Consider the following 24,100-nt stretch of genomic DNA (forward strand, 5'->3'; position numbering starts at 1 on the left):
ATAGATATATGTTAGAAAAATTCAACTATCTAATCCAAAAGAGAAACAAATGATTAGATACTAGATATTTATTCATCATCGCATATGCTCTATACTTATTCTCCTAAGCAAACAAGGCCAAAAAGTACCCTAGGAATAGGTGGGGAAAAAATGTTATGCGCATAAAAAAGGAAAACAGCCATAAGATTCCAAGTAGAAACCTTGTTTAAGTTTAAGCCAGTCTCTTCTTCTCTGAACTGCCATTCACCATCCAGTGGCAGATTGGCTACTGTGACATCCAACTTGTTTCTATTTGTATTCTTCTCTTAATTTGGTTGTCTCCATATAGGTATTCAGCATATATCCTCGTCAGCAACATAGCACGAGCTTTATCTGATTCATAGCCAGTTGTTCTCATCTCACCTACGCTGCACAAAAATCCAACTGCCCGAACTCCATCCTCTCCATCTCTTCTTTCATTCCTCTTGCTTGTTTTTCCCTCCGTATTCCCATGGAGAGCCAAATTCCTATCACAGCTCGGCTTGTCCTTTTCAACAAGTCTTCTTCACCACATTTAAAGAACCCCGTTGCACTTAAACTCTGCATCAAACTTCTGCTATTTATATGGATGCTCCTCTACTGCCACAGCTAAATAAACCACATAAAAGCCATTTCTTATCTCGAAGGATTCCGGTGTTTATTCAACCAAACCTGATACTCCCAGCTCTACTTTGCTCTAATCTCCATATTACCAACTACTAGATTCGAAGCTTCACTGTAGTTTCTAAGTTTCATAGTGGTCAAGGTTCCCTCCAGGATCTCAAGTTTGTCGTTTGGAACTTCTTATGCCATATCTTGTGCTCTATTTTGCTTATTCATGGAGTGAAAGCAATGGATATCGAAGACCTTTTGCCACCTTTTGCAATACCGAACAATACCCGAATGACTTGAAGAATATAGGTTGAGATATTTGCCAGCATGTTTTCTACCCCTTCGTCAAGCTAGCTCTGCTACTCTCTTCATGACCATTATACTAAGAAGAGCCCAGGTACAGTGCAAAGTCACTTCAGCGAAACAAAACTCATCTCCCATCCTGGAAATCAAATTGTATGGGCCCCTGATGAAATCGAATCCAAAGCAGGTATGGGTGCCCGGGCCAATAATCGTAGGAGCTGGACCTTCGGGCCTGGCTACTGCAGCATGCCTCAAAGAGAAAGGTATCCCTCCATTGATACTTGAGAAGGAAAACTGCATTGCCTCGTCATGGAAGCTTAGGACTTACGACCGCCTAAAGCTTCATCTCCCCAAGCAATTTTGTGAACTACCTCTCATGCCTTTCCCACCAGCCTTCCCAACATACCCGACAAAACAGCAGTTCATAGGCTACTTGGAAGCCTATGCTGAGCATTTCTCAGTAAAGCCTTTGTTCGGAATGAAGGTACGATGTGCCGAATATGATCCAAGCATTGGCTTTTGGCGGGTGGAGGCCAATGACTTGGAATTCATATGTCGATGGCTTATCGTCGCAACGGGGGAGAATGCTGAGGCCATATTGCCAAAGATCACCGGAATATCACAATTTCAAGGACAGGTCCTGCACACAAGTTTCTACAAGAATGGAGATGATTTCAAAGGGAAGAAGGTTCTGGTGGTGGGTTGTGGGAATTCAGGCATGGAGGTTTGCTTGGACCTGTGTAACAATGGAGTTCAAGTCTCCATGGTTGTTAGAGATAAGGTGAGATTCTGATTTGTTCTTTTCTTTTGTTTATTTTTTTATTTTTTGTCTCTGTTGTTTTCCCTCTCCTTTCTTTTTATGGCCTCCTCTATCCTTTGACTCCATTCCCATCCTACTCTACGTTTATCTTAACTTTTTTTTTTTTGATTTTTCACATCATTAGTTATTATTGAGGTTGAATTCATCTGAGCAGTTGCCTTTTTCATTCCACTCCTTATAATTTTTATCATTTTCTATCACTGATATACTGTCACTCTCACTTAAGAAATTTACCTTTTTTACCATGATGTTTTTTATATTTTGTTTCATTTATCATTTTCTTCTTTTATATAGCACTAATGCAATGATGTGGTGTTTTGTTTCCCTAAGATTTTTCTTTCCTTATCTTGTTTGAAAACCTCTTTAACATGGTTTTCGTATTCTGAATTCATTCTGCATGTTCTTAACAGCGTTTTATTCATTTCAAATAAGAGTTCTCTTTGTTTTTGACTTTCTATATGCCTATGTACAACCATTCTTCTTACAACAGTAACCATGGCATTGCTTTCTCCATGAATCTTGCAGTTGCACATCTTGCCAAGGGAAATACTGGGGATTTCAACCTTTGGGCTGTCAATGCGGCTGCTCAAATGGTTTCCTATGAAATTGGTTGATGAGTTCCTCCTTTTATGCTCATGGCTGATTCTTGGGGATACAAAGAAATATGGGCTCGCTCGACCCAAGATGGGGCCCCTCCAACTAAAGATCACCACCGGGAAGACCCCGGTTCTGGATGTTGGTACTTTCTCAAAGATCAAAAGTGGCCAAATTAAGGTCTTGGTCTAATTTTTCTTTTCTGTGTTTCATTTTATTACTTGCCATGCACTATCATAGTTATGTGATTCTTTTCTTCACACTTGAATTCAATATATATATATTTGTCAGTTCTTCATCCATTTATCTTTATGTTTGATGTTTCATGACACTAAACATTTATCCATGCCCAGATCATGACGATTTGAAAGATTTCACAATCACTCTCCTAGCTAAACTTTTCTGCCCGGTGGGAAGGAAAAAGACGTGAACTTAAACAAGAGGTTTCCTCAAAGAGTTTCTCGAAAATATTAGGATAGAAAATGTGTTTAGTTTGTAGGAATCCATGCAAGTTTGTTAATCATTATATATAAAAAACAGTAAGTAATAATTAGATGAGGATCAGATAACTGTGATGTGAAAGGCTAATCATTCACCCGAGCCAAGGTGATTAGCCTGCCTTTGGTTGCTAGAAGCTGGGATATGGTAAGAATAAGCCATATTTATGCATGGTGATAGTTTAAGTAGTGAACATACTGAGCTACTTGGATCGGCCTTCTTTTCTTGATATGCATCTAAGTAGTTTATTGCAGGTAGTCCCCGGCATCGACCGCTTTGCAGATAACGGTGTGGAATTCGTGGATGGCAAACGAGAGGACTACGACGCAGTCATCCTTGCAACAGGCTATAGAAGCAACGTACCTTCATGGCTCAAGGTACAGATGACCATCCAAAACTACAAGACATAGTATATATTTAGTGTGAAAAAAAATATGAAGGCATATTCTATGCAAAAGTAGCAAAACTATGGTGATCATATGTAGGACTAGTAGTCTCCAAATGGTTAGGTTAGATTCATTTTTTCTTTGGTTTCATCGAAAAGTAAAAGCCCAAGTGCAGTTCGTCCATCTGAGATATCACCAAAGAGAAAAATGCCTTGGAGCTCTACAGATATTCTGATATAACAGGACCAGGATGTGTTCTTGCTGCTGCTCTAATGAAAAGAACAAGCAGAAGAGACATGGCTATGATAGAGTCAATGTGGCTCAATCAGTAACCCCAACCCTTACCCCACCACCAAACTATAAAGCAACTTGTACGTAGTTTTGTAATATTAATATAATAAAATTCTGGGGGAAGTTCTACTTCTCTCATTTTACACTCAAAAAAGATAGAGACGATGTGATCAAAATTTGTGGTGAGGAAGTTAATTAGATATATGCTAGGCAAAAGGTTTCTTCAAATCAAGACCATAGACGCAAAGGACTTTGAATGATATAAAGTTACAGAGTCAGCCTAGCCAAGTTGGAACTTATATGCAAAGCCACATAGCAAATCATAAAACCTTAATAAGACCATGAGTTGGCAAGAACACCTGGTATTTTTTTTTTACATGAACTAGGAGTCAAAAGAAAAAAGAAAGAAATACTGCAGGGAGAAAAGTATATTACTAGCATTTATTTTTTTTGCTAAAAAGCATACAGGAATCTAGAAGTATAGCATTTTCATATAAACTCATGCAATGCTCGTAGGCAGATTACGCTTTTGAAATCGATACATGTGACATGTGCCCATCATGATATTCCCTTTAAGATAGTATAGATGACAAGAAAGAACAACATAGGTCATGATTGGTGCACGCGAAGAATCCTTGGCCGCCTGCAATATTATTATTGCAGAAGCATGGGCAAGAGCAATGAGAGAGATATAAATATATTAAAACATCCTCCGGCTTTGACAGTGATTTTGGACCAAATCACTGAGGTCACAGTCCTCCGTGGAGTACACTGCAGACTACTGTTCATGGAATGGAGGGTAGACTAGCTAGCTGTTTATGGAATGGAGGAGGTACGTCGGCACCGTTCCAGCTCAGTTGAAGAACAGGAGCAACAGTAAGATGGTAAGATGGGCCACAGCAAGAAGAAATGGATACACCTGAGCAGTGATCCCTACTTCCAGAGAAATCATTGCAGAAAGTGGAAGAAATCAACATCTTACAATCGATTTCAGCTTCGACAAAGCCAGTTCACGTTGAATCCCATCCGGTACATGGTCCCGGAAACAATCATTCACATGGATCGAAAACTACCCATTGGGCCTAGTGTGGACCTCGCTTATTCTTTGACTAGATCTCATGACAATCTCTCTCTCTCTATGTATCTATCTATCTCACAAATACACATAATTATGTAGTTATATGTACATGTATATATCTAGATATGTACGCATGTATAGGTAAATGAATATATAGATAGATAGATGTAGATAGAGTAAAGCTAATATGGAGGCGTTCGCATAACAATACATATAAGGTCAAGTTTAGATAGCATAATTAGAGACCTGACACTGATGATCTGAGCAATTAGATATGACCTACTATTTTTAAATTACTTACTGTCAAAAATATTATTTGATTTGGAGATTCCTAAAGTATACATCCAATGATTACTAAATATATTATTTATGTTACTTAAACTATCCATTTTTGTCCAATAAATGCACAAGTGATACACCAGAGATTTTCAAATCATTTCATTTTTTGATAGTAAGTATTTTACACAATAATAAATCATATGATCAAAAGCAGTTTGTAGATAATATATCGTATTTAACACCTCGAATTACCGGTATTAGGCACCTAGTCATCCTCTTAGGAGACCTTATTTGAACTATTATGTGAGGCCCACATTTTAGCTCTACTAATTATATATATATATATATATATATATATATATATATATATATATATATATATATATATATATATATATATATATATATATATATATTGTGCGCGCGCGCGCGCGCACATTTATGTATGTATGTATATATATGTGTTGTATTTCTATATGTATGTATGTATGTGTGTATATATGTCTATATATATATATGTGTGTAAAGAGAGACAGAGATAGAGTTGGCTCTACTTAAGTGGATCTTCACTCAAATCTAATTAGGTTTAGATCAGATAATAGAGATCCAACGTTAATGATTTAAGCCATTGATTATAATTTGCTATCTTTAAAATACTTACATATCAAAAACTATATGATTTAAAGACTCTAACCTATACATCAAATGATCAAAAAACATACATTGTTTCACATTATTTAAACCATATAATTTTTTAACTGCTTGACGTATGTATGTGTGTTTATGTAATATATATATATATATATATATATATATATATATATATATATATATATTATGTATATAATATATATGTGTGTGTATATATATATATGTATGTATGTATGTATGTATAGACGTGAGGCACATGTATATATGTCTATATCTATGAATTTATGTATGTGCATATGAATGTCTTAGTGTATTAATGTAAGCCTGCATGCATGTTAATATGTATTGAGTGTGTTCAATTGTTTTCTTGTCACAAGGAGGAGGAGTTCTTTGATGAAAAAGATGGTTTTCCAAGGAAACCATTTCCTAACAGTTGGAGAGGGAAGAATCAAGTTTATGCGACAGGGTTCACCAGGAGAGGATTATTGGGATCTTCCATGGATGCCCATAGGGTAGCAGAGGACATTGCCTGCCAATGGAATTCCAGGACCGAGCAACATCTGCCTTTGGAGTTATAGTTAGCAGAAAATGACTGAAGCTTTTAAGTTGCAGATATTCCTCCCGCTGAAGTTAAAAGGTCTTGTAACTTATGGTTCTTGCCTTAACTTTTAGAATAATGTACTACTAGAATTGCACAGAAGTAACCAAACTTTACTACTTTGATATGGAGATTATAACAAAATTATAACTAAGCTTTGATGTAGTGCAGTCTTATGGGGTTCAACCATGTATTGCTTAGCTGCTAACTGTGTACTGTACTAATGTATGAACCAGTCCCAGCAGCGCAAGATAATATTTTCTATTAAATATTTGAAATAGCAAGCCGTTAATGCAAGCTTTTTCTTTTCTTTTTTGTTTTTCTCAAAAAATTAACACATGCATTTCTTCCACTAAATACTCAAATGAGACCAATCTCTATATGATTAACAGAAAAAAATATCATGTCTGCATTAGTTGTCCCTATACTGACCTTTTTATAAATTACAAAACTGAAGCTATATCAAGAAACAATTGAAGGCATGAGATCCTCCTCCGAATCCTTTATGCTCTCTTAATTTTTAAGCAGCACACAACTTATGTCATTATTCATTGCATGCAATCAGTTAATGGCATATTAAATTCATGCCACAATGGATAAACATATGATTCATCAAAGTTTGAGAATATTCTATCTTCCGTTTTCTTTCAATATTTTTACCAACTTTTTTGTGTCAACCGCAACTGCTGTTGCCAATTGAGACTCGAGAACATAAAGTTTAATTATCAATTGAGCAGAAGAAAAAGCTAATGCATGATGATCAGGCAAGTTATGCTCATGCAACCAATTGAACACTCAAAAGAATCTAGAAGTGAAGGAGGGAAGGTCTTGCTCAAGGGAATTGATCTTAATTAGGCTCCTTGAGATTATGGACCCTCGTTCAATAATAACAATCATTTTACAATCAGTGCTTGCAAAATAGCATCTTTTGCTAGAAATATTATCTTCTCTATGGTCAGTAATTTATGTAAACTTTACAGTCTCAAAAAATCTCCAGAATTTGGCATATTTCTTGGACTTTGCAAATTTTTAAGCATAGTGCTGCAGAGCAAAATTTGAAATCTCAGCTCTCCCGAAAGGGCTTTTCCCAGCTGTAGATAATGTTCGATTTAATAAGTATTTCCTAGCTGATCGAAGCTTAAGAAAAAGGACCACAGTTCTTGAGAAGCAGACAATATATATTGATTGCAAGAGACTCCAATTACATCTGCCAACAAGCAGTTTCCACATGTGCGAATAAACCTCCCACAATATTTAATAACAATAATAGAAAAGAGAGATACTTCTTAAGCAAAGAGCAATCCCCGTTCTTTATATTTGGAACTTCAGTAGTGCCTAATCATAATCATCACATGTTCACTTCTCTAAATCATTTATTCTCTTTATTGCATGCTAGACTCACTCCTTTGGAGATATGAAGAACAAATTTTAGTGATGCCTAATCTTATTCATCACTTGTTCAGTTCTCAAAATCATTTGAACTCTTTATTACACTCTAGACTCACTCCTTTGGATACCGGCCTGACTGATTCAATACCACATATATGCCAGTGTCCTACACTGATCAAGACCACCTTTGTGTTTACTGAAAGAAAGAACATGATGCTGGAATGCAATTCTCATTTCATATCAATTGTAATCAGGATTGGGTCCATAAGATCCCAGCATGCCCAAAATAAAGTAGAATAAGGAATCTATTAAGTGCCTGTAAAAAGGAAGCAAGAGTCATCAGCTAGAATCCAGGCTCATGTTGCATAACAGCAGGCTTCCTACCGTCGCAATCCAAAGGGAAGACATTCTACTCTGCATGCAGGCATGGCGGCCTACTGTGGAAGTCATTAGTCACATGCTGAAAGTCAACTGGTTTGGTATCCTTCACACCATCAACCAGCTGATAAGGACAACTCAACACATAGGGAGGATCCTTTTCCTCCACCTTCTCATGCAAAACCAAGTTACTTCTCCAATTACTGGCATGCTTCATGTAGTGGCCAGGAAGTTAATTTTCCCAGGCTTCTATTGTGCAACAGTTTTCAATTAGTGAATATAGATCAGCATCTTCTTGTCCTCCACTACCTTCACCTCATATTAAATTTGAAAGCAATTATTTTGGCTAGTACTCTTTAGAGTTCCTTTTATTTTTCTTCTTAACTTTAAGTCTTCATGTTTTTTCTCAAAAAAATAAAAGTCTTCTTGTTTGATCCAAGAAAAGAGAAAAATTAGTCTTCTTGATCTTGTGCGTTCATGAACTTGTCGACTCCAAAAAGTTGGCACTGAAAAGCCCGAATGAGACACGGTTTTGGGCTAAAGGAGTTGCATTATTAGTTTTTCTCTCCCACGAGTTGTCTCCAGTGCATCCAACACAATCTGAAAATCCCTAATACTAGACATGATATGAACTCATCAGATTGTCCAACTTAAGTTAATCATGATATGCCCATCATTTTATTGGGTAATTAATAATTGAAATATAGGAGAAATTAACGGCCAGTCCATCTGTGGACCGCACGTTAACTTATAAACCCCGTGGATTGGTTTTCTAGCATCCAATCCACATGAAAAAATGCTTTTAATTCCCGGTCCATGGAGGACAACTATACCATCTACAATTTTTCAATCCCTAACACTGCAACAAAAATAGGTTTTCTCGACTCTTACCTGTCGATGCAAGAAAGAAGCGTCGGCTATTTAGGCACCGCGCCAAATTTGCCGACGCTTTTTAGTAGCGTTGGAAGAAATCTAAATTAGACGACACTTCTGAGCATCATCGGAATCCTACGACGCTGAAAAGCATTATCGGAAGCTCTCCTAGCATTCCTTAACTAAAACGATGCTTTAGAAAGCATCATCGCAAGCCTTAGTGCGCTAATGCGATTCTTTTGGAAGCGTCGTCGGAGGCCTAATTATCTCGACCTAATTTTTTCCTAAGGCGATGCTTTATAAAGTGTTGTCAAGGCCTAATCAGATCCGAGCTAATCTCTCCTCAAAGACGATGCATAAAAAAACGTTGTTGGAGGCCTAATAGCCAACTAAGAAGACGCTTTCTAAAGCGTCGTCGGAGAATAGTAGTTAACAACCCCCCCCCCCCCCCCCCCCCCTCTCTCTTCCTCCCCGATCCCAAGTCCCAACCCCTTTTCTCCCTCTCTCTCTCCCCCCCAGCCCCCCCTCCTCCCCGATCTTGAGCTTCTCCAGTTAGTCTTGGGCCAAGGCTCTTGGCTTTCACACCCTTCGATCCCACGATAGTAGCGGGGCGCCGCGAAGGGGGCGCCCGAAAGCTAGGATTTTCTCCGAGCCCCAAACCGAGGTTAACCTTCTCTGAGCACTTATTTCTTCTTTGTTCTTCCACTGGAGTTGGGAGTTTGAGGGTGATTTCTGTGTTTCTGTGTTGAAATCTTCAATCCATCATTTTGGTTTGGTCTTTCTTCGATTGAAGGCCCGATATTTATGTATCCATCATTTTGATTTCTATATCTAATCCTCTCCTCTTCTCTTTCTTGTCACTTTTTGGAACCGGTTTCTAGAGATCTGCCTTCTGAGCTAGTTTTGAAGTTTTTCGTTGCTTTTTTGTTTTAGGGATTTGAAGTTTTCGGAGCTCTTAGGATTTGAAGTTTTGATCCCGATACCTTCTAATCCCCTCTATCTAATTTGTTTTCTTAGAAACTATTTGGAATCAAGTCTTTAGAAAGTGGGAAACTCATCAAAATCTTATCTTGGTTTGCTTTTTTTTCTCCCCCAATTTGTTTAGCGTCCACATTGAGTTGCTGACAACTAACAGGTGGCCTGAGATTGGATGTTATTTGAAATGCATGGTGCTGAGCTTTCGTGGAGTTTTGGGCTTTTTTGAAGAAGCTCAAGGTCGATGTCTGCGTTGCTAAAGATATGCGACCAAATCCTTAAATCATTCTTCGATCTCAGCTTTTGAAAACGAGCTGAGTTTTTCTTCTCACCTTTTTGCAACTTTATATCTTCTCGCTCTTAGGTTGTCCTCTTTTTGGGTTTTAATTCACTTTTGATCTCGCTGGCAGCTGGGTTTTCAAGGAACTAGCATTTGATGGATTCGAAAAGGAACAAAATGAAGACTAAGATTAAGATAAAGATGAAGGCCAAGGGATGCTTCTATTTCTACTCTAATTTTTAATTTATAATTTGTAATTATGTTTCCTATGTTATTCCTATTGTAATAGGTTTTCTATTGTAATTTATATAAAAAACATTAATAAATTGTGTATTTGTTGTTGTTCTTGTGTTATTTCTTTTCTATTTTTTTTTGTTATCTATCTTGTGCTATTAGAAGAAACAGAATCAAAAGGAGAACAGATTTCTTGTTAATCTCTCTCTATAGTTTTTCCTCCTAAAAAAATAATTAGGTTTTTTATTTTTTTTAAAAAAAATTCTAACGACACTTTAAAGTGTCGTTAGAATAAGTATTGCCGATGCTTTAAAGCATCGGCAAAGCTCCCATTTTTTTCAATGCTTTTGTAAAGCGTCGGCAATTTAATTCTCCACTCTAACATAGGCAATGCTTTGACAACGTTTTTAAAAATGTCAGAAAGAAAATTATCGACGCACCTTGTCTAGGCTGATAGATAAAGCAAAACAGTGGGAGACCAGAAACAAAGAGGAAAGAGCTGAAAGAGAACAGAGGAAAATGAGTATGGGGAAAGGGCAAAGCAGTAGAGATAGATCTGAGGGAGTAGATCTCTCGGAGGGCCCGATGGAGCAGTCTGTACGCTCAGCTCCACCTGCCCCACGTAAGAGGAAATGGAGGGAAAGAGGTCAATCACAAGATACTTTTCTACCATCAGTACCTCGTCCTCCAGTCACTATGGCCAGAACTGAATCTAGGTTCCAATCATGGCCAGTATGTGGCATATGTGGGAAGCAGCACCCTGGCAGATGCAGAATGGGTCAGGGAGTGTGCTACAGATGTGGACAGCCGGGTCATTTTGTCAGAGAATGCCCGCAGGGTGCCACCCAGCAGTTTGTGCCTTTGGCATCTTATCCTTCTGTGCAGATGGACAGGCCTAGTAGTAGGGAGCCTGTAGGCAGAGATAGAGGTCAAGCACAAACATCACAGCAGAGTGCTGGACCATCTCAACTGTCAGCTCCAGTAGGCAGAGGGCAAGGAAGGGTGTTCACGGTAAATCCACAGGAGACACAGGCATCAAATGCAGCTGTGACAGGTATGCTCCTCATTGATAAGATTAAAGCTAGAGTGTTATTTGATTCTGGAGCTACCCATTCAGTCCCCTTATTTTGCTAAAAAGTTAGCTAAGGATAAGATATTAATGCATATTCCCTTAGCTATTAGTACACATGTAGGGGATAGTATAAAAGCGAAGTATGTGTATCCTACCTGTGTGGTAGAGATAGAAGGTAAAACACTCCCAATTCATTTGATTTCCAATGCCACACCGAGCAGAATATGAAGAGTAGATATACTCATCCCTTTGAGTAATCAGATAATTTACTCTTTTAAATTCGAGGACGAATTTTATATAAGGGGGGGAGGATGTAATAACCCCAAAATTTTTTTTTATTTTTTTTATATAAAAAAAGGGATAGAATAGTCCTTTAAAATTGATATAAGGGGTAAAATTGGAAGGAATCAAAAGTTAATGGCATAATAGTAGATGCGTTGAAGTGTTAGGGGCAAAATGGGAAGGAATCAAAAGATAATGGCATAATTGCAGATATATCGAAGTGGCAAGGGCAAAATGGGAATTTAATGATATTAAACAAAGGGTGAATAGTGTTTTGATGTGATTTAATTAGAGGGTTGTGCTGTCGGTGGAATGAAACCGAGAGAGAGGGAGTCTCAAGCGTGAAACAGAGAGGAAAGAAAGAAAGAAAAAGAGAAGAAGAAGAAGAAGAAAGAAGAAGAGGAAGGGGATTCGAGAGGGAAAGGGATCCCGGTTGCACTTCCAGCTGAAGGAAAAAGTGTAGATCTCCTTTCCCTCTACGCAAAGACCTCGATTTCCAAAAAGAAAAAGGTAAATATCCGTCCCTATCTAGTCTTTTGATGACATTAGGCTATACAAAGGGTGGATATAGTCTAGAGGGGTCGGATAAGGGTTGTAGAGGCGGTTAAAAAAGGAAGAATCAGATTTTGACAAATTTTTCCGACACTACGGAAAAATTGTGTCGAAGTCCCAACTTCGGCGAATTATTTAGGGGGTCAAACGACCTCCGATAGCAATGCATTTTACCTCTTTGGAATTCCCTATGAGCGTAGAATGTTAGGTAAAAATTTCATCAAATTTGGAGTCCTGAAAGTGGATCAAAACCGGGATGAAGTAACCCACTGTCAGTTCGGGTTACTGTTCATCCGGGTGGAAAATAGGGGATTTCATGCTATAATAGAGTATTAAGCCTAGATCAAGCTAAAAGGGACCTTGTACTCATGCAAAGGAGTCCCTAATACACATAAATGGTGAGTTAATTAATTAAAAAGGAAAAGAAGAAAGAAAAGAAAAGATTTAGGGAACAGGGAAGTTGAATCAATTAAAGTTTCCTATGTTATAATTGGCACGTAGATTATAGCCCTTGATACAAGACTAAATGTATTGTAAATGCATGTCACAGTTGGGCAAGAAGCTAGGGAACAAGAGGAAGAAGTTCCCCACTGCCTGCTGTAGATTTTTGGAGGCGTATCAGGGCTGTGCCAGATTGACAGGTGAGTGGGAGTCATGTACTTTGCACCATGAGCATTCCTTATTCATTTTCATGAATGTTGCCAAGTGTGACTTGATTCCACCTGAGCCTATTGATTAATTGTTGTAGTAGATTCCTCTATAATCTTGATTCTCCATGCTTGATTATTCTGTACATGCATTCGAGGGAACATTGAGAGGAATTACGATGGATCTGAATTGGGAAATGACATCTTTTGTAAAGTGATTTCATTTCCTCTATTTCAAAGACTTGTGAGTGGGAGTCATGTACTTTGCACCATGAGCATCCTTAATTCATTTTCATGAATGTCGCCAAGTGCGAATTGATTCCACTTGAGCATATTGATTGATATTGTAGTAGATTCCTCTATAATCTTGATTCTCCATGCTTGATTATTCTGTACATGCATTTGAGGGAACATTGAGAGGAATTACGAGGGGTTGATGAGTAATCAAATTGATTCCGAATTGTGAAATAACTTCTTTTGTAAATTGATTTCATTTTCTCTATTTCAAAGACTTGTAGAGCCCTTCTCATGGTATATTGAGTTGCATTGTACTCCCGTGATTCCTCACTCCCAACCCTGATGTTAGTTATAATTGGGTCGTGGCCGAGTGAGTGGTAGTCTTGATTATGCTCCTTTTTAGTAGAGTATTGGGAGGGTGCATTATGGCATTTATGCATGGCTTGGCAGTATCTGCAGGACACCTATAGTCGATGGGGTTGAACATCGGCCTTTGTGCACATAGTAGCCTTCTGGGTGGGCGGAGCCCAGTCCCTTTCTAGGGGGGGACACGGCCCTAGGCGTAGGATCGGCCGGTCCTACGACTTATATTCTGCTTGCCGCCGGGCATAGTAAGACCCCGCGAGGTGCAGTATGGCTTTCCGCGGATGTAGAATTCCCGCGAGGTGCCGTTTAGTATGTAGATGTGAGATGGATTTCTGTTCTGGATACTGGCCAGCATTTATATGATCAGTGTGGTGTCTTATCCTGCATATGCATATGACAGTAGGAAGTTGTTGCTGGTTCGCCTGGGGCGTAAAACCCACCTCCCGATAGCTGTCTAGCATTTATGTTATCGGTATGGTGTCTTATCCTGCATATGCATGTGACAGTAGGGAGTTGTTGCTGGTTCGCCTGGGGCGTAAAACCCACCTTCCGACAGCTGTCTAGTGATGATTTACATATTGGTGTGGTGTCATATTCGATGTATGCATATGGCAGTAGGGAGTTGTTGCTGGTTCGCCTGGGGCGTAAAACCCACCTCCCGATAGCTGTCTTGTTGATGATTCAGCCTATTGACACCTGATTTATATGATTCAGTACTATGACCTGTTGAACATATTCATGAGTAGCATATATGTTGACTTGATTATTCCATATATGCTTCAGATGAGTTGATATTGATTGTGGTGATATCGATGATTTACTCCATATTCTCTATGTTGAGTTCATGTTCATGTTGTTATTGATCTTGAGATTTCATCTCGAGCCATGATTATATTCTGTCTCATGTGCATAGTACTCTCTACTCCACTCACTGAGTATTTATATACTCACTCCCCAGTTTGGTGTTTTTGATTGCAGGGCAGGTATTGTATAGAGAGGAGCAGGGTTAGAGATTGCCTGCTAGCTGTGCCGCTCCATAGTATAGTATAATGTAGATAGAGGTTTATCCCCTTTTGGTGTATTATAAACCTTCTATTATATATAGTGCATAGTTACAGTCATAGATCCTGTTGTGGATATGGGTTTGACCATGGATGGATTGGGAAGCAGGTATATATATGTGTGCAGATCAGTTGTGTGCCTGTGATAATGTATTGCTATATATTGTCCAGGTTTATATGTGACAGATTATGTGATTGCTGCTCTGACAGGTAGTGTGTTGTATGTATTGAGATAATCCTGACAGGTCACTATAGAAAAAGTGATCATTTTGTGCATGCATCATGCCAAATTTTTCAAGATTTATTGATAATTGATAGGTAGTAGGGTTCTACGCGGTGGCTGGTGGCCTTATGCCTACCCGCACCCTAGGACCGTCGCGGCGGCCCGCCGGGAACGGGGCGGGGGTCGTGACAAAGCTTGGTATCAGAGCAAAGGTTAAGAGAGTCTTGTCAGAGCAATAGGGTGAGTCAGGATTAAGTATAGGATTATACTATGGAGCATAGGATTTTTCTGTATGTTATTTTATGAGTCATTTACAACTCAGTAAAATATATCATAACTCAGTGTGTAACGACCATCCTCTCTTTTTGACTTTTTTAGAGAGATATAAAGAATACTTCCTAGGAGAGGACCTGCTCGTCTTGGAAGGAGGATGGAGCCAGATATAGCATTGGATGCGGGTTCCGCACATGTCGAGCCCCAAAGAGAAAAATCTCCTCCTGCTGATAGACGGAGGGTTGATGATCAAGGAGATGTAGGAAGTAGAGATGCATTGATGGAACAGTTACTGGTGGAGAATCAGGCTCTGAGGGAGCAGATTGCTCGGGGGAAATTTCCTGCCCCGTCAGTAGTATCCATCCCACCTCCTGTACCTGTGCCAAGAAGTTTGGCCAGGCGGGCTCTAGATGATGAGGGGATTACTGTACAGGAATTTCTGAGGCTCAGAACCTCGGAGTTTAAGGGAGAAGAAGGTGAAGATCCTCAGAGATTCTTGGAGGAGACTGAAAAGATGATACGGAGACTGCCCTGTTCTGATGCAAGAGCTATAGAACTTGTAGGGCTTACAATGAAGGAAGATGCCTGGGACTGGTACCAGAGATAAGTGGAGGACAGATTGTACAGTAGGAATCCTCCAACCTGGGAAGAGTTCAGGCAAGCAGTGATGGATGAGTTTTTGTCTCCGACTGAGAGGCAGAATTGGGCTCTTCAGTTTGAGAGGCTGAAGCAGATGCCCGGAATGAGCGTATCTGAGTACGCTCGTGAGTTCACTAGATTGGGGAAGTATGCTCCTTACATCATCCCCACTGAAGCTGCCAGGATAGAAAGGTTCAGACGAGGTCTGATTTCCCCACTTTATAATGCAGTACTGGCAGTAGAGGTCCCCACCTTGTCTAGGCTGATAGATAAAGCAAAACAGTGGGAGACCAGAAACAAAGAGGAAAGAGCTGAAAGAGAACAGAGGAAAATGAGTATGGGGAAAGGGCAAAGCAGTAGAGATAGATCTGAGGGAGTAGATCTCTCGGAGGGCCCGATGGAGCAGTCTGTACGCTCAGCTCCACCTGCCCCACGTAAGAGGAAATGGAGGGAAAGAGGTCAATCACAAGATACTTTTCTACCATCAGTACCTCGTCCTCCAGTCACTATGGCCAGAACTGAATCTAGGTTCCAATCATGGCCAGTATGTGGCATATGTGGGAAGCAGCACCCTGGCAGATGCAGAATGGGTCAGGGAGTGTGCTACAGATGTGGACAGCCGGGTCATTTTGTCAGAGAATGCCCGCAGGGTGCCACCCAGCAGTTTGTGCCTTTGGCATCTTATCCTTCTGTGCAGATGGACAGGCCTAGTAGTAGGGAGCCTGTAGGCAGAGATAGAGGTCAAGCACAAACATCACAGCAGAGTGCTGGACCATCTCAACTGTCAGCTCCAGTAGGCAGAGGGCAAGGAAGGGTGTTCACGGTAAATCCACAGGAGACACAGGCATCAAATGCAGCTGTGACAGGTATGCTCCTCATTGATAAGATTAAAGCTAGAGTGTTATTTGATTCTGGAGCTACCCATTCAGTCCCCTTATTTTGCTAAAAAGTTAGCTAAGGATAAGATATTAATGCATATTCCCTTAGCTATTAGTACACATGTAGGGGATAGTATAAAAGCGAAGTATGTGTATCCTACCTGTGTGGTAGAGATAGAAGGTAAAACACTCCCAATTCATTTGATTTCCAATGCCACACCGAGCAGAATATGAAGAGTAGATATACTCATCCCTTTGAGTAATCAGATAATTTACTCTTTTAAATTCGAGGACGAATTTTATATAAGGGGGGGAGGATGTAATAACCCCAAAATTTTTTTTTATTTTTTTTATATAAAAAAAGGGATAGAATAGTCCTTTAAAATTGATATAAGGGGTAAAATTGGAAGGAATCAAAAGTTAATGGCATAATAGTAGATGCGTTGAAGTGTTAGGGGCAAAATGGGAAGGAATCAAAAGATAATGGCATAATTGCAGATATATCGAAGTGGCAAGGGCAAAATGGGAATTTAATGATATTAAACAAAGGGTGAATAGTGTTTTGATGTGATTTAATTAGAGGGTTGTGCTGTCGGTGGAATGAAACCGAGAGAGAGGGAGTCTCAAGCGTGAAACAGAGAGGAAAGAAAGAAAGAAAAAGAGAAGAAGAAGAAGAAGAAAGAAGAAGAGGAAGGGGATTCGAGAGGGAAAGGGATCCCGGTTGCACTTCCAGCTGAAGGAAAAAGTGTAGATCTCCTTTCCCTCTACGCAAAGACCTCGATTTCCAAAAAGAAAAAGGTAAATATCCGTCCCTATCTAGTCTTTTGATGACATTAGGCTATACAAAGGGTGGATATAGTCTAGAGGGGTCGGATAAGGGTTGTAGAGGCGGTTAAAAAAGGAAGAATCAGATTTTGACAAATTTTTCCGACACTACGGAAAAATTGTGTCGAAGTCCCAACTTCGGCGAATTATTTAGGGGGTCAAACGACCTCCGATAGCAATGCATTTTATCTCTTTGGAATTCCCTATGAGCGTAGAATGTTAGGTAAAAATTTCATCAAATTTGGAGTCCTGAAAGTGGATCAAAACCGGGATGAAGTAACCCACTGTCAGTTCGGGTTACTGTTCATCCGGGTGGAAAATAGGGGATTTCATGCTATAATAGAGTATTAAGCCTAGATCAAGCTAAAAGGGACCTTGTACTCATGCAAAGGAGTCCCTAATACACATAAATGGTGAGTTAATTAATTAAAAAGGAAAAGAAGAAAGAAAAGAAAAGATTTAGGGAACAGGGAAGTTGAATCAATTAAAGTTTCCTATGTTATAATTGGCACGTAGATTATAGCCCTTGATACAAGACTAAATGTATTGTAAATGCATGTCACAGTTGGGCAAGAAGCTAGGGAACAAGAGGAAGAAGTTTCCCACTGCCTGCTGTAGATTTTTGGAGGCGTATCAGGGCTGTGCCAGATTGACAGGTGAGTGGGAGTCATGTACTTTGCACCATGAGCATTCCTTATTCATTTTCATGAATGTTGCCAAGTGTGACTTGATTCCACCTGAGCCTATTGATTAATTGTTGTAGTAGATTCCTCTATAATCTTGATTCTCCATGCTTGATTATTCTGTACATGCATTCGAGGGAACATTGAGAGGAATTACGATGGATCTGAATTGGGAAATGACATCTTTTGTAAAGTGATTTCATTTCCTCTATTTCAAAGACTTGTGAGTGGGAGTCATGTACTTTGCACCATGAGCATCCTTAATTCATTTTCATGAATGTCGCCAAGTGCGAATTGATTCCACTTGAGCATATTGATTGATATTGTAGTAGATTCCTCTATAATCTTGATTCTCCATGCTTGATTATTCTGTACATGCATTTGAGGGAACATTGAGAGGAATTACGAGGGGTTGATGAGTAATCAAATTGATTCCGAATTGTGAAATAACTTCTTTTGTAAATTGATTTCATTTTCTCTATTTCAAAGACTTGTAGAGCCCTTCTCATGGTATATTGAGTTGCATTGTACTCCCGTGATTCCTCACTCCCAACCCTGATGTTAGTTATAATTGGGTCGTGGCCGAGTGAGTGGTAGTCTTGATTATGCTCCTTTTTAGTAGAGTATTGGGAGGGTGCATTATGGCATTTATGCATGGCTTGGCAGTATCTGCAGGACACCTATAGTCGATGGGGTTGAACATCGGCCTTTGTGCACATAGTAGCCTTCTGGGTGGGCGGAGCCCAGTCCCTTCCTAGGGGGGGACACGGCCCTAGGCGTAGGATCGGCCGGTCCTACGACTTATATTCTGCTTGCCGCCGGGCATAGTAAGACCCCGCGAGGTGCAGTATGGCTTTCCGCGGATGTAGAATTCCCGCGAGGTGCCGTTTAGTATGTAGATGTGAGATGGATTTCTGTTCTGGATACTGGCCAGCATTTATATGATCAGTGTGGTGTCTTATCCTGCATATGCATATGACAGTAGGGAGTTGTTGCTGGTTCGCCTGGGGCGTAAAACCCACCTCCCGATAGCTGTCTAGCATTTATGTTATCGGTATGGTGTCTTATCCTGCATATGCATGTGACAGTAGGGAGTTGTTGCTGGTTCGCCTGGGGCGTAAAACCCACCTTCCGACAGCTGTCTAGTGATGATTTACATATTGGTGTGGTGTCATATTCGATGTATGCATATGGCAGTAGGGAGTTGTTGCTGGTTCGCCTGGGGCGTAAAACCCACCTCCCGATAGCTGTCTTGTTGATGATTCAGCCTATTGACACCTGATTTATATGATTCAGTACTATGACCTGTTGAACATATTCATGAGTAGCATATATGTTGACTTGATTATTCCATATATGCTTCAGATGAGTTGATATTGATTGTGGTGATATCGATGATTTACTCCATATTCTCTATGTTGAGTTCATGTTCATGTTGTTATTGATCTTGAGATTTCATCTCGAGCCATGATTATATTCTGTCTCATGTGCATAGTACTCTCTACTCCACTCACTGAGTATTTATATACTCACTCCCCAGTTTGGTGTTTTTGATTGCAGGGCAGGTATTGTATAGAGAGGAGCAGGGTTAGAGATTGCCTGCTAGCTGTGCCGCTCCATAGTATAGTATAATGTAGATAGAGGTTTATCCCCTTTTGGTGTATTATAAACCTTCTATTATATATAGTGCATAGTTACAGTCATAGATCCTGTTGTGGATATGGGTTTGACCATGGATGGATTGGGAAGCAGGTATATATATGTGTGCAGATCAGTTGTGTGCCTGTGATAATGTATTGCTATATATTGTCCAGGTTTATATGTGACAGATTATGTGATTGCTGCTCTGACAGGTAGTGTGTTGTATGTATTGAGATAATCCTGACAGGTCACTATAGAAAAAGTGATCATTTTGTGCATGCATCATGCCAAATTTTTCAAGATTTATTGATAATTGATAGGTAGTAGGGTTCTACGCGGTGGCTGGTGGCCTTATGCCTACCCGCACCCTAGACCGTCGCGGCGGCCCGCCGGGAACGGGGCGGGGGTCGTGACAGAGCAGTTCAACCTGCTCACACAATAGGTACAGGCGCTAACCGCGGCGGTTTAAGGCTTGTAGCAGACAGTGGCGCGACAAGAGTCGATCCGACTAGAATTCGGCCAGCCTAGCCACCCCTCTCAGTTGCTAATGCACGACATGCGCCTGGTCAGCCACCGCTCTCGAGGCCAGGACTTGGAGCTGTCCCCGTAGAGTTGGCACAACCAGCAGAGCATTCCTCGTTAGGAGAAAAAATGGCGTGCTCCAAGTCCCCTTCCGACGAAGACTCTGCTCCAATCCTATCGCCACCTCGCCGCATGGAGCCTCTGTCCAGATGGGATGCTAACCTAGATCAAAAAATCGAAGAAATGGGCTGGCAGATTCAGGCCCTTAGGGGACTGGCTCTGAGGGTGAACAACGACCTCAACTTCTCCTTAGAACTCCTCCTTCATCAGGCAGATCATGGAGAAACCAATTCCACCTTAGTTCAAGATGCCCCAGGTAGAGTCGTATAACGGCACCTCAGATCCTTTGGACCACCTTAAAAGCTTCAAGGCTCTCATGATGTTGCACGGAGCCACCGATGCTATGCTCTGCAAGGCATGCCCTGCAATCCTACTCAAAGTGGCTAGTTTTTGGTTCTCCAAGCTTCGGTTTGATTCCATTCACCTTTTCGAGCAACTCGCCCATCCCTTCGCGACCCACTTCGTCTCTAGCTGAAAACGGTCATGGCTCAGATGCGCTGCTTGACATCAAGCAGAAGAAGAAAGAGTCGCTCGAAGACTATGTTAGCCGCTACAATGCGGCAACCATAGAGGTCCTCAACCTAGATCAGTCGGTTGCAATGTCAATGATAAAGAACGACCTATGGTTGTCGAGTTGTCCCTTCTTCCTCGAAAGGTGCTTCCCCACCGGCTTCATCGAAATATTGGTGCGAGCCAACAAGTATGCCAACGCAGAGGAAGCTATGGCCTTCTGTCGCGAGTTTGCTAGCGAAGACCCCCCATGAAGAAAAGAGGGGATGTGAGGAGCGAAGAGAGCAAAGGAGTGTCTCACCTTAATACAAGAGGGGCTCACGACGGCCTAAAAGCCTTCCTCAAAAGTTTGAGAAGTACATCCCTCTCACTACCCCGAGCACTCAAATTCTCATAAAAATCGAAGGACGAGTCTATCTGCACATACTGCATTCGATGAAAGGCCCGACGACCAAAAGAGGCCCAAAGAAGTATAGCCGCTTCTACCAAGACTGTGGCCACGACATCGAGGAGTTCACTCAGCTCAAGGACGAAATCAAAGCACTCATTCAATGCGGGTGGATGGAGCGATATAGGTGCCCTCAGTGGGACCAAGAAGCATCCACTTTGGCCTCTAATCTGCCACCCCTAGAGATAATTGATAATTGCCCGACAACAGTCATCATCAATACCACCATAGGTGGGACTTTCGAGGCCCCAAGTGCCTCAAATAATCGAACTCCTCAAAAAGATGACTGCCGAGCAACCATGAATCCTGCACGTGGATGGCTCATCGGACCTGGGGGCAGTAGGGCCGGTCCCATACTCACTAGCACTGATGGAGTAATCACAGAAAAAGCTCTCTCATTCGAATTCCCTACCTTGAATAATGGAATTAAGTATGAGGAGCTCGTCACCGTACTCAAGTCTTCAAAGGAGCTCGGGATCCAGCAACTAGAGGTCTTCGGCGTGTGGGTTGGGGCACCTCAATGGCGACCCAGTCCCACAGGCTTGGAACTCCAAAATCCTTTGCACCTATTATCAGTAAGGTTAATTGTAGCTCGAACTTATCTCTAATAAAAAATCTTTTTTTCGTATTTCTATCTTCCAGATCAGACAACTGCGACAAACGTGTTTAGCCTGGGTCATGCAGGGGATGCCTGGGCCCCGACAAAGGAGACACCTCGGGGATGCTCGAGGCCTTCTTAAGGTTGGCCCCCAAGCTAAAGTCTTGGCATGCCACTCGACTTCTTCAGGTCATAAATAGCCCAAGCAGAAGCCCGCCCTTGTGTCGAAGGCTTGGCATGTTACTTGATTTTTTTAGGTCATAAATGACCCACACAGTGTGTCGGCCCCCGTGCTAAAGGCTTGGCATGCCACTCGACCTTTTTGGATCGTAAATAGCCGAAGTAGAAGGACAGTCCTCGCGCCAAAGGCTTGGCATACCACTTGATCTCTTCAGGTCGCAAATGATTTAAGCAAAAGACCAACCCCCATGCTGAAGGCTTGGCATGCTACTCGATCTCTTCAGATGGTAAATAGCCAAGGTAGAAAACCGGCTCCCATGTCAAAAGCTTGGTTAGTCACTCGATCTCTTCAGATCGTAAATAGCTAAGGCAGAAGACCGGCCCCCGCACCGAAGGTTTGGCATGTCTCTCAACCTCTTTAGGTCGTAAATAGCCCAAGTAGAATATCAATCCCTGCATAAAAGGTTTGGCATGCCACTCGACTTTTTCATATTGCAAATAGCCCAAGCAAGAGACCGAGCCCCACCGAAGGCTTGGTGTACCAACTGACCTCCCTAAGTCAGAAGCAGCTCGTGTAGAAGATCGAGCCTACTCGAAATCCTTTTCGAATCTCAATCCAGGGATGCCTCTGGGACAGTAGTCCAGAGATGAAAGGAGACACTTCGGCCGACATGGGACCTCCTTCAACTGAGCTCACTCAAAATTCTATGGGAGCCAAACTCCGAGAAACGATCGAGGACCCCAAGACAAGCCGAAGCCCCCCAAAGGGAAGAGCTGGACATGATGACCTAAGCTCAAATCGAGAAGTGGCCGACCACAGGTAAAGGCTGAAATTGGATACTAGTACATACATTAACCTAAGCAGAAACTAAAGTGAAAAGAGCTATAATGAAAGGTCGAAGCTTGTTGTGACGACCTAGATTTAAACAGGAAGCAAACAATAAGGACAAAATCGAAGCTAGATACTTTAAAAATTCTTCGTTTCCATTAATACTATGAATCTTTACACTGACCTTAGTACAGACTAAAAAAAAAGTACATCAAGCTCAACTAACCGAGCAAAGAAGCAAAAATGGTGTGGGAAAAGACATCATCCTTCACCCTCATCCCCATCAGCACCCTCACTGCGGCCTATGTCTCCACCTTTGCCATCAACAGGGTCGTCGCCTATGACATCCCTACCTTCACTGATGTCATCATCATCGTCATCGAGATGGGAGAAGCCCATCTCTAGAAAAAATTGCTGAGCCCGAGCTTGATATTCTTCGAAGCCCTTTCCGAAAGCATCGATCATGTTCTCCAAGGCCTTCTCTTTGAACTCCTCGGAGGCATGCTACTCCTTGATCGCCTATGCGTCCTTTGTCTCGGCATGGAGAACTTGCTACCTGGCCTTGGTAGCCCGCCGCTCGGCCTTGTTAGCCCTCTCCTTGGCCTGGGCTAGCCTTGCAAAATGCTCCATTGCCTTCCAATTGGTGGCTTTGAGGGCCTCTTTGAACACGCACAGTGGGCTTCCTTCATTTCTGCTTGGGCTTTTGTGGCCGAGGCATGAGCTTCCATCAACCTGATCTCATCTTCAGCCGACCTAGCCTTCACCTTGGTCACCTTGACCCACTCTTTGGCAGCTTTCCATTTCCCCTTGAGTGTCAAGCAATGCCTTGATAACCTCGCGGCCTATTTGTTATGTCTCACTGATCACAAGGGCATGCTAAAAAGGAGAACAAGAGTCAGTAACCAAAAGGAAATACTGCATGATAGTTTGCAAGTCAGAAACCTACTCGAATTACCATGGTGAAAGCCTCGTTGAAGAACTCAGTGATACTAATAGAGCGAATAGTCTCCAGGTCGGCTGAAAGCTACTTGGTCTCGACCAACTCCATCGCCACCATGGGGTTTGTTAGAGCCGAGTGCGACTCTCGAACAAACCAGCAAGGGTGTAAACCCTAGGATCACGACCCGAAATGGAAGGGAGCTCCTGGTGGATGGGCAAGTTCGGACCGAACCAAGCCAAGCCACGAACTTCGGGGGCCGAAGCCTCGGTGGCAACCACGGGAGCAGCCTTGGTAGCAGCGGCGGAAGAAGACTCCCC

General features: G+C 41.5%; 2 protein-coding genes across 2 annotated transcripts in view; one reads left to right on the top strand and one right to left on the bottom strand.

Moving 5' to 3' along the window:
- Positions 1-209: 209 nt before the first annotated feature.
- Positions 210-6,455, top strand: LOC103711336 (indole-3-pyruvate monooxygenase YUCCA2-like). The gene is made up of 4 exons (XM_026806323.4): positions 210-1,714; positions 2,279-2,527; positions 3,100-3,222; positions 5,908-6,455. Exons 1-4 carry the CDS (start codon positions 1,001-1,003, stop codon positions 6,106-6,108), a joined length of 1,287 nt encoding a protein of 428 aa, XP_026662124.3. The 5' UTR covers positions 210-1,000; the 3' UTR covers positions 6,109-6,455.
- Positions 6,456-7,079: 624 nt separating this feature from the next.
- LOC103711334 (outer envelope pore protein 24B, chloroplastic-like) overlaps positions 7,080-24,100 on the bottom strand; it is a 32,812-nt gene continuing 15,791 nt past the window's right edge. The window contains exon 4 of the mRNA XM_089924090.1: positions 7,080-7,219. Coding sequence (XP_089780216.1) covers positions 7,103-7,219 — 117 coding nt within the window. The 3' untranslated portion in view covers positions 7,080-7,102. The remainder of the gene's footprint in view (positions 7,220-24,100) is intronic.

The sequence above is a fragment of the Phoenix dactylifera genome, chromosome 7 (genome assembly GCF_051530095.1).
Source record: "Phoenix dactylifera cultivar Ajwa chromosome 7, Ajwa_hap1_PhDact_Kaust_v1.1, whole genome shotgun sequence".
NCBI lineage: Eukaryota > Viridiplantae > Streptophyta > Magnoliopsida > Arecales > Arecaceae > Phoenix > Phoenix dactylifera.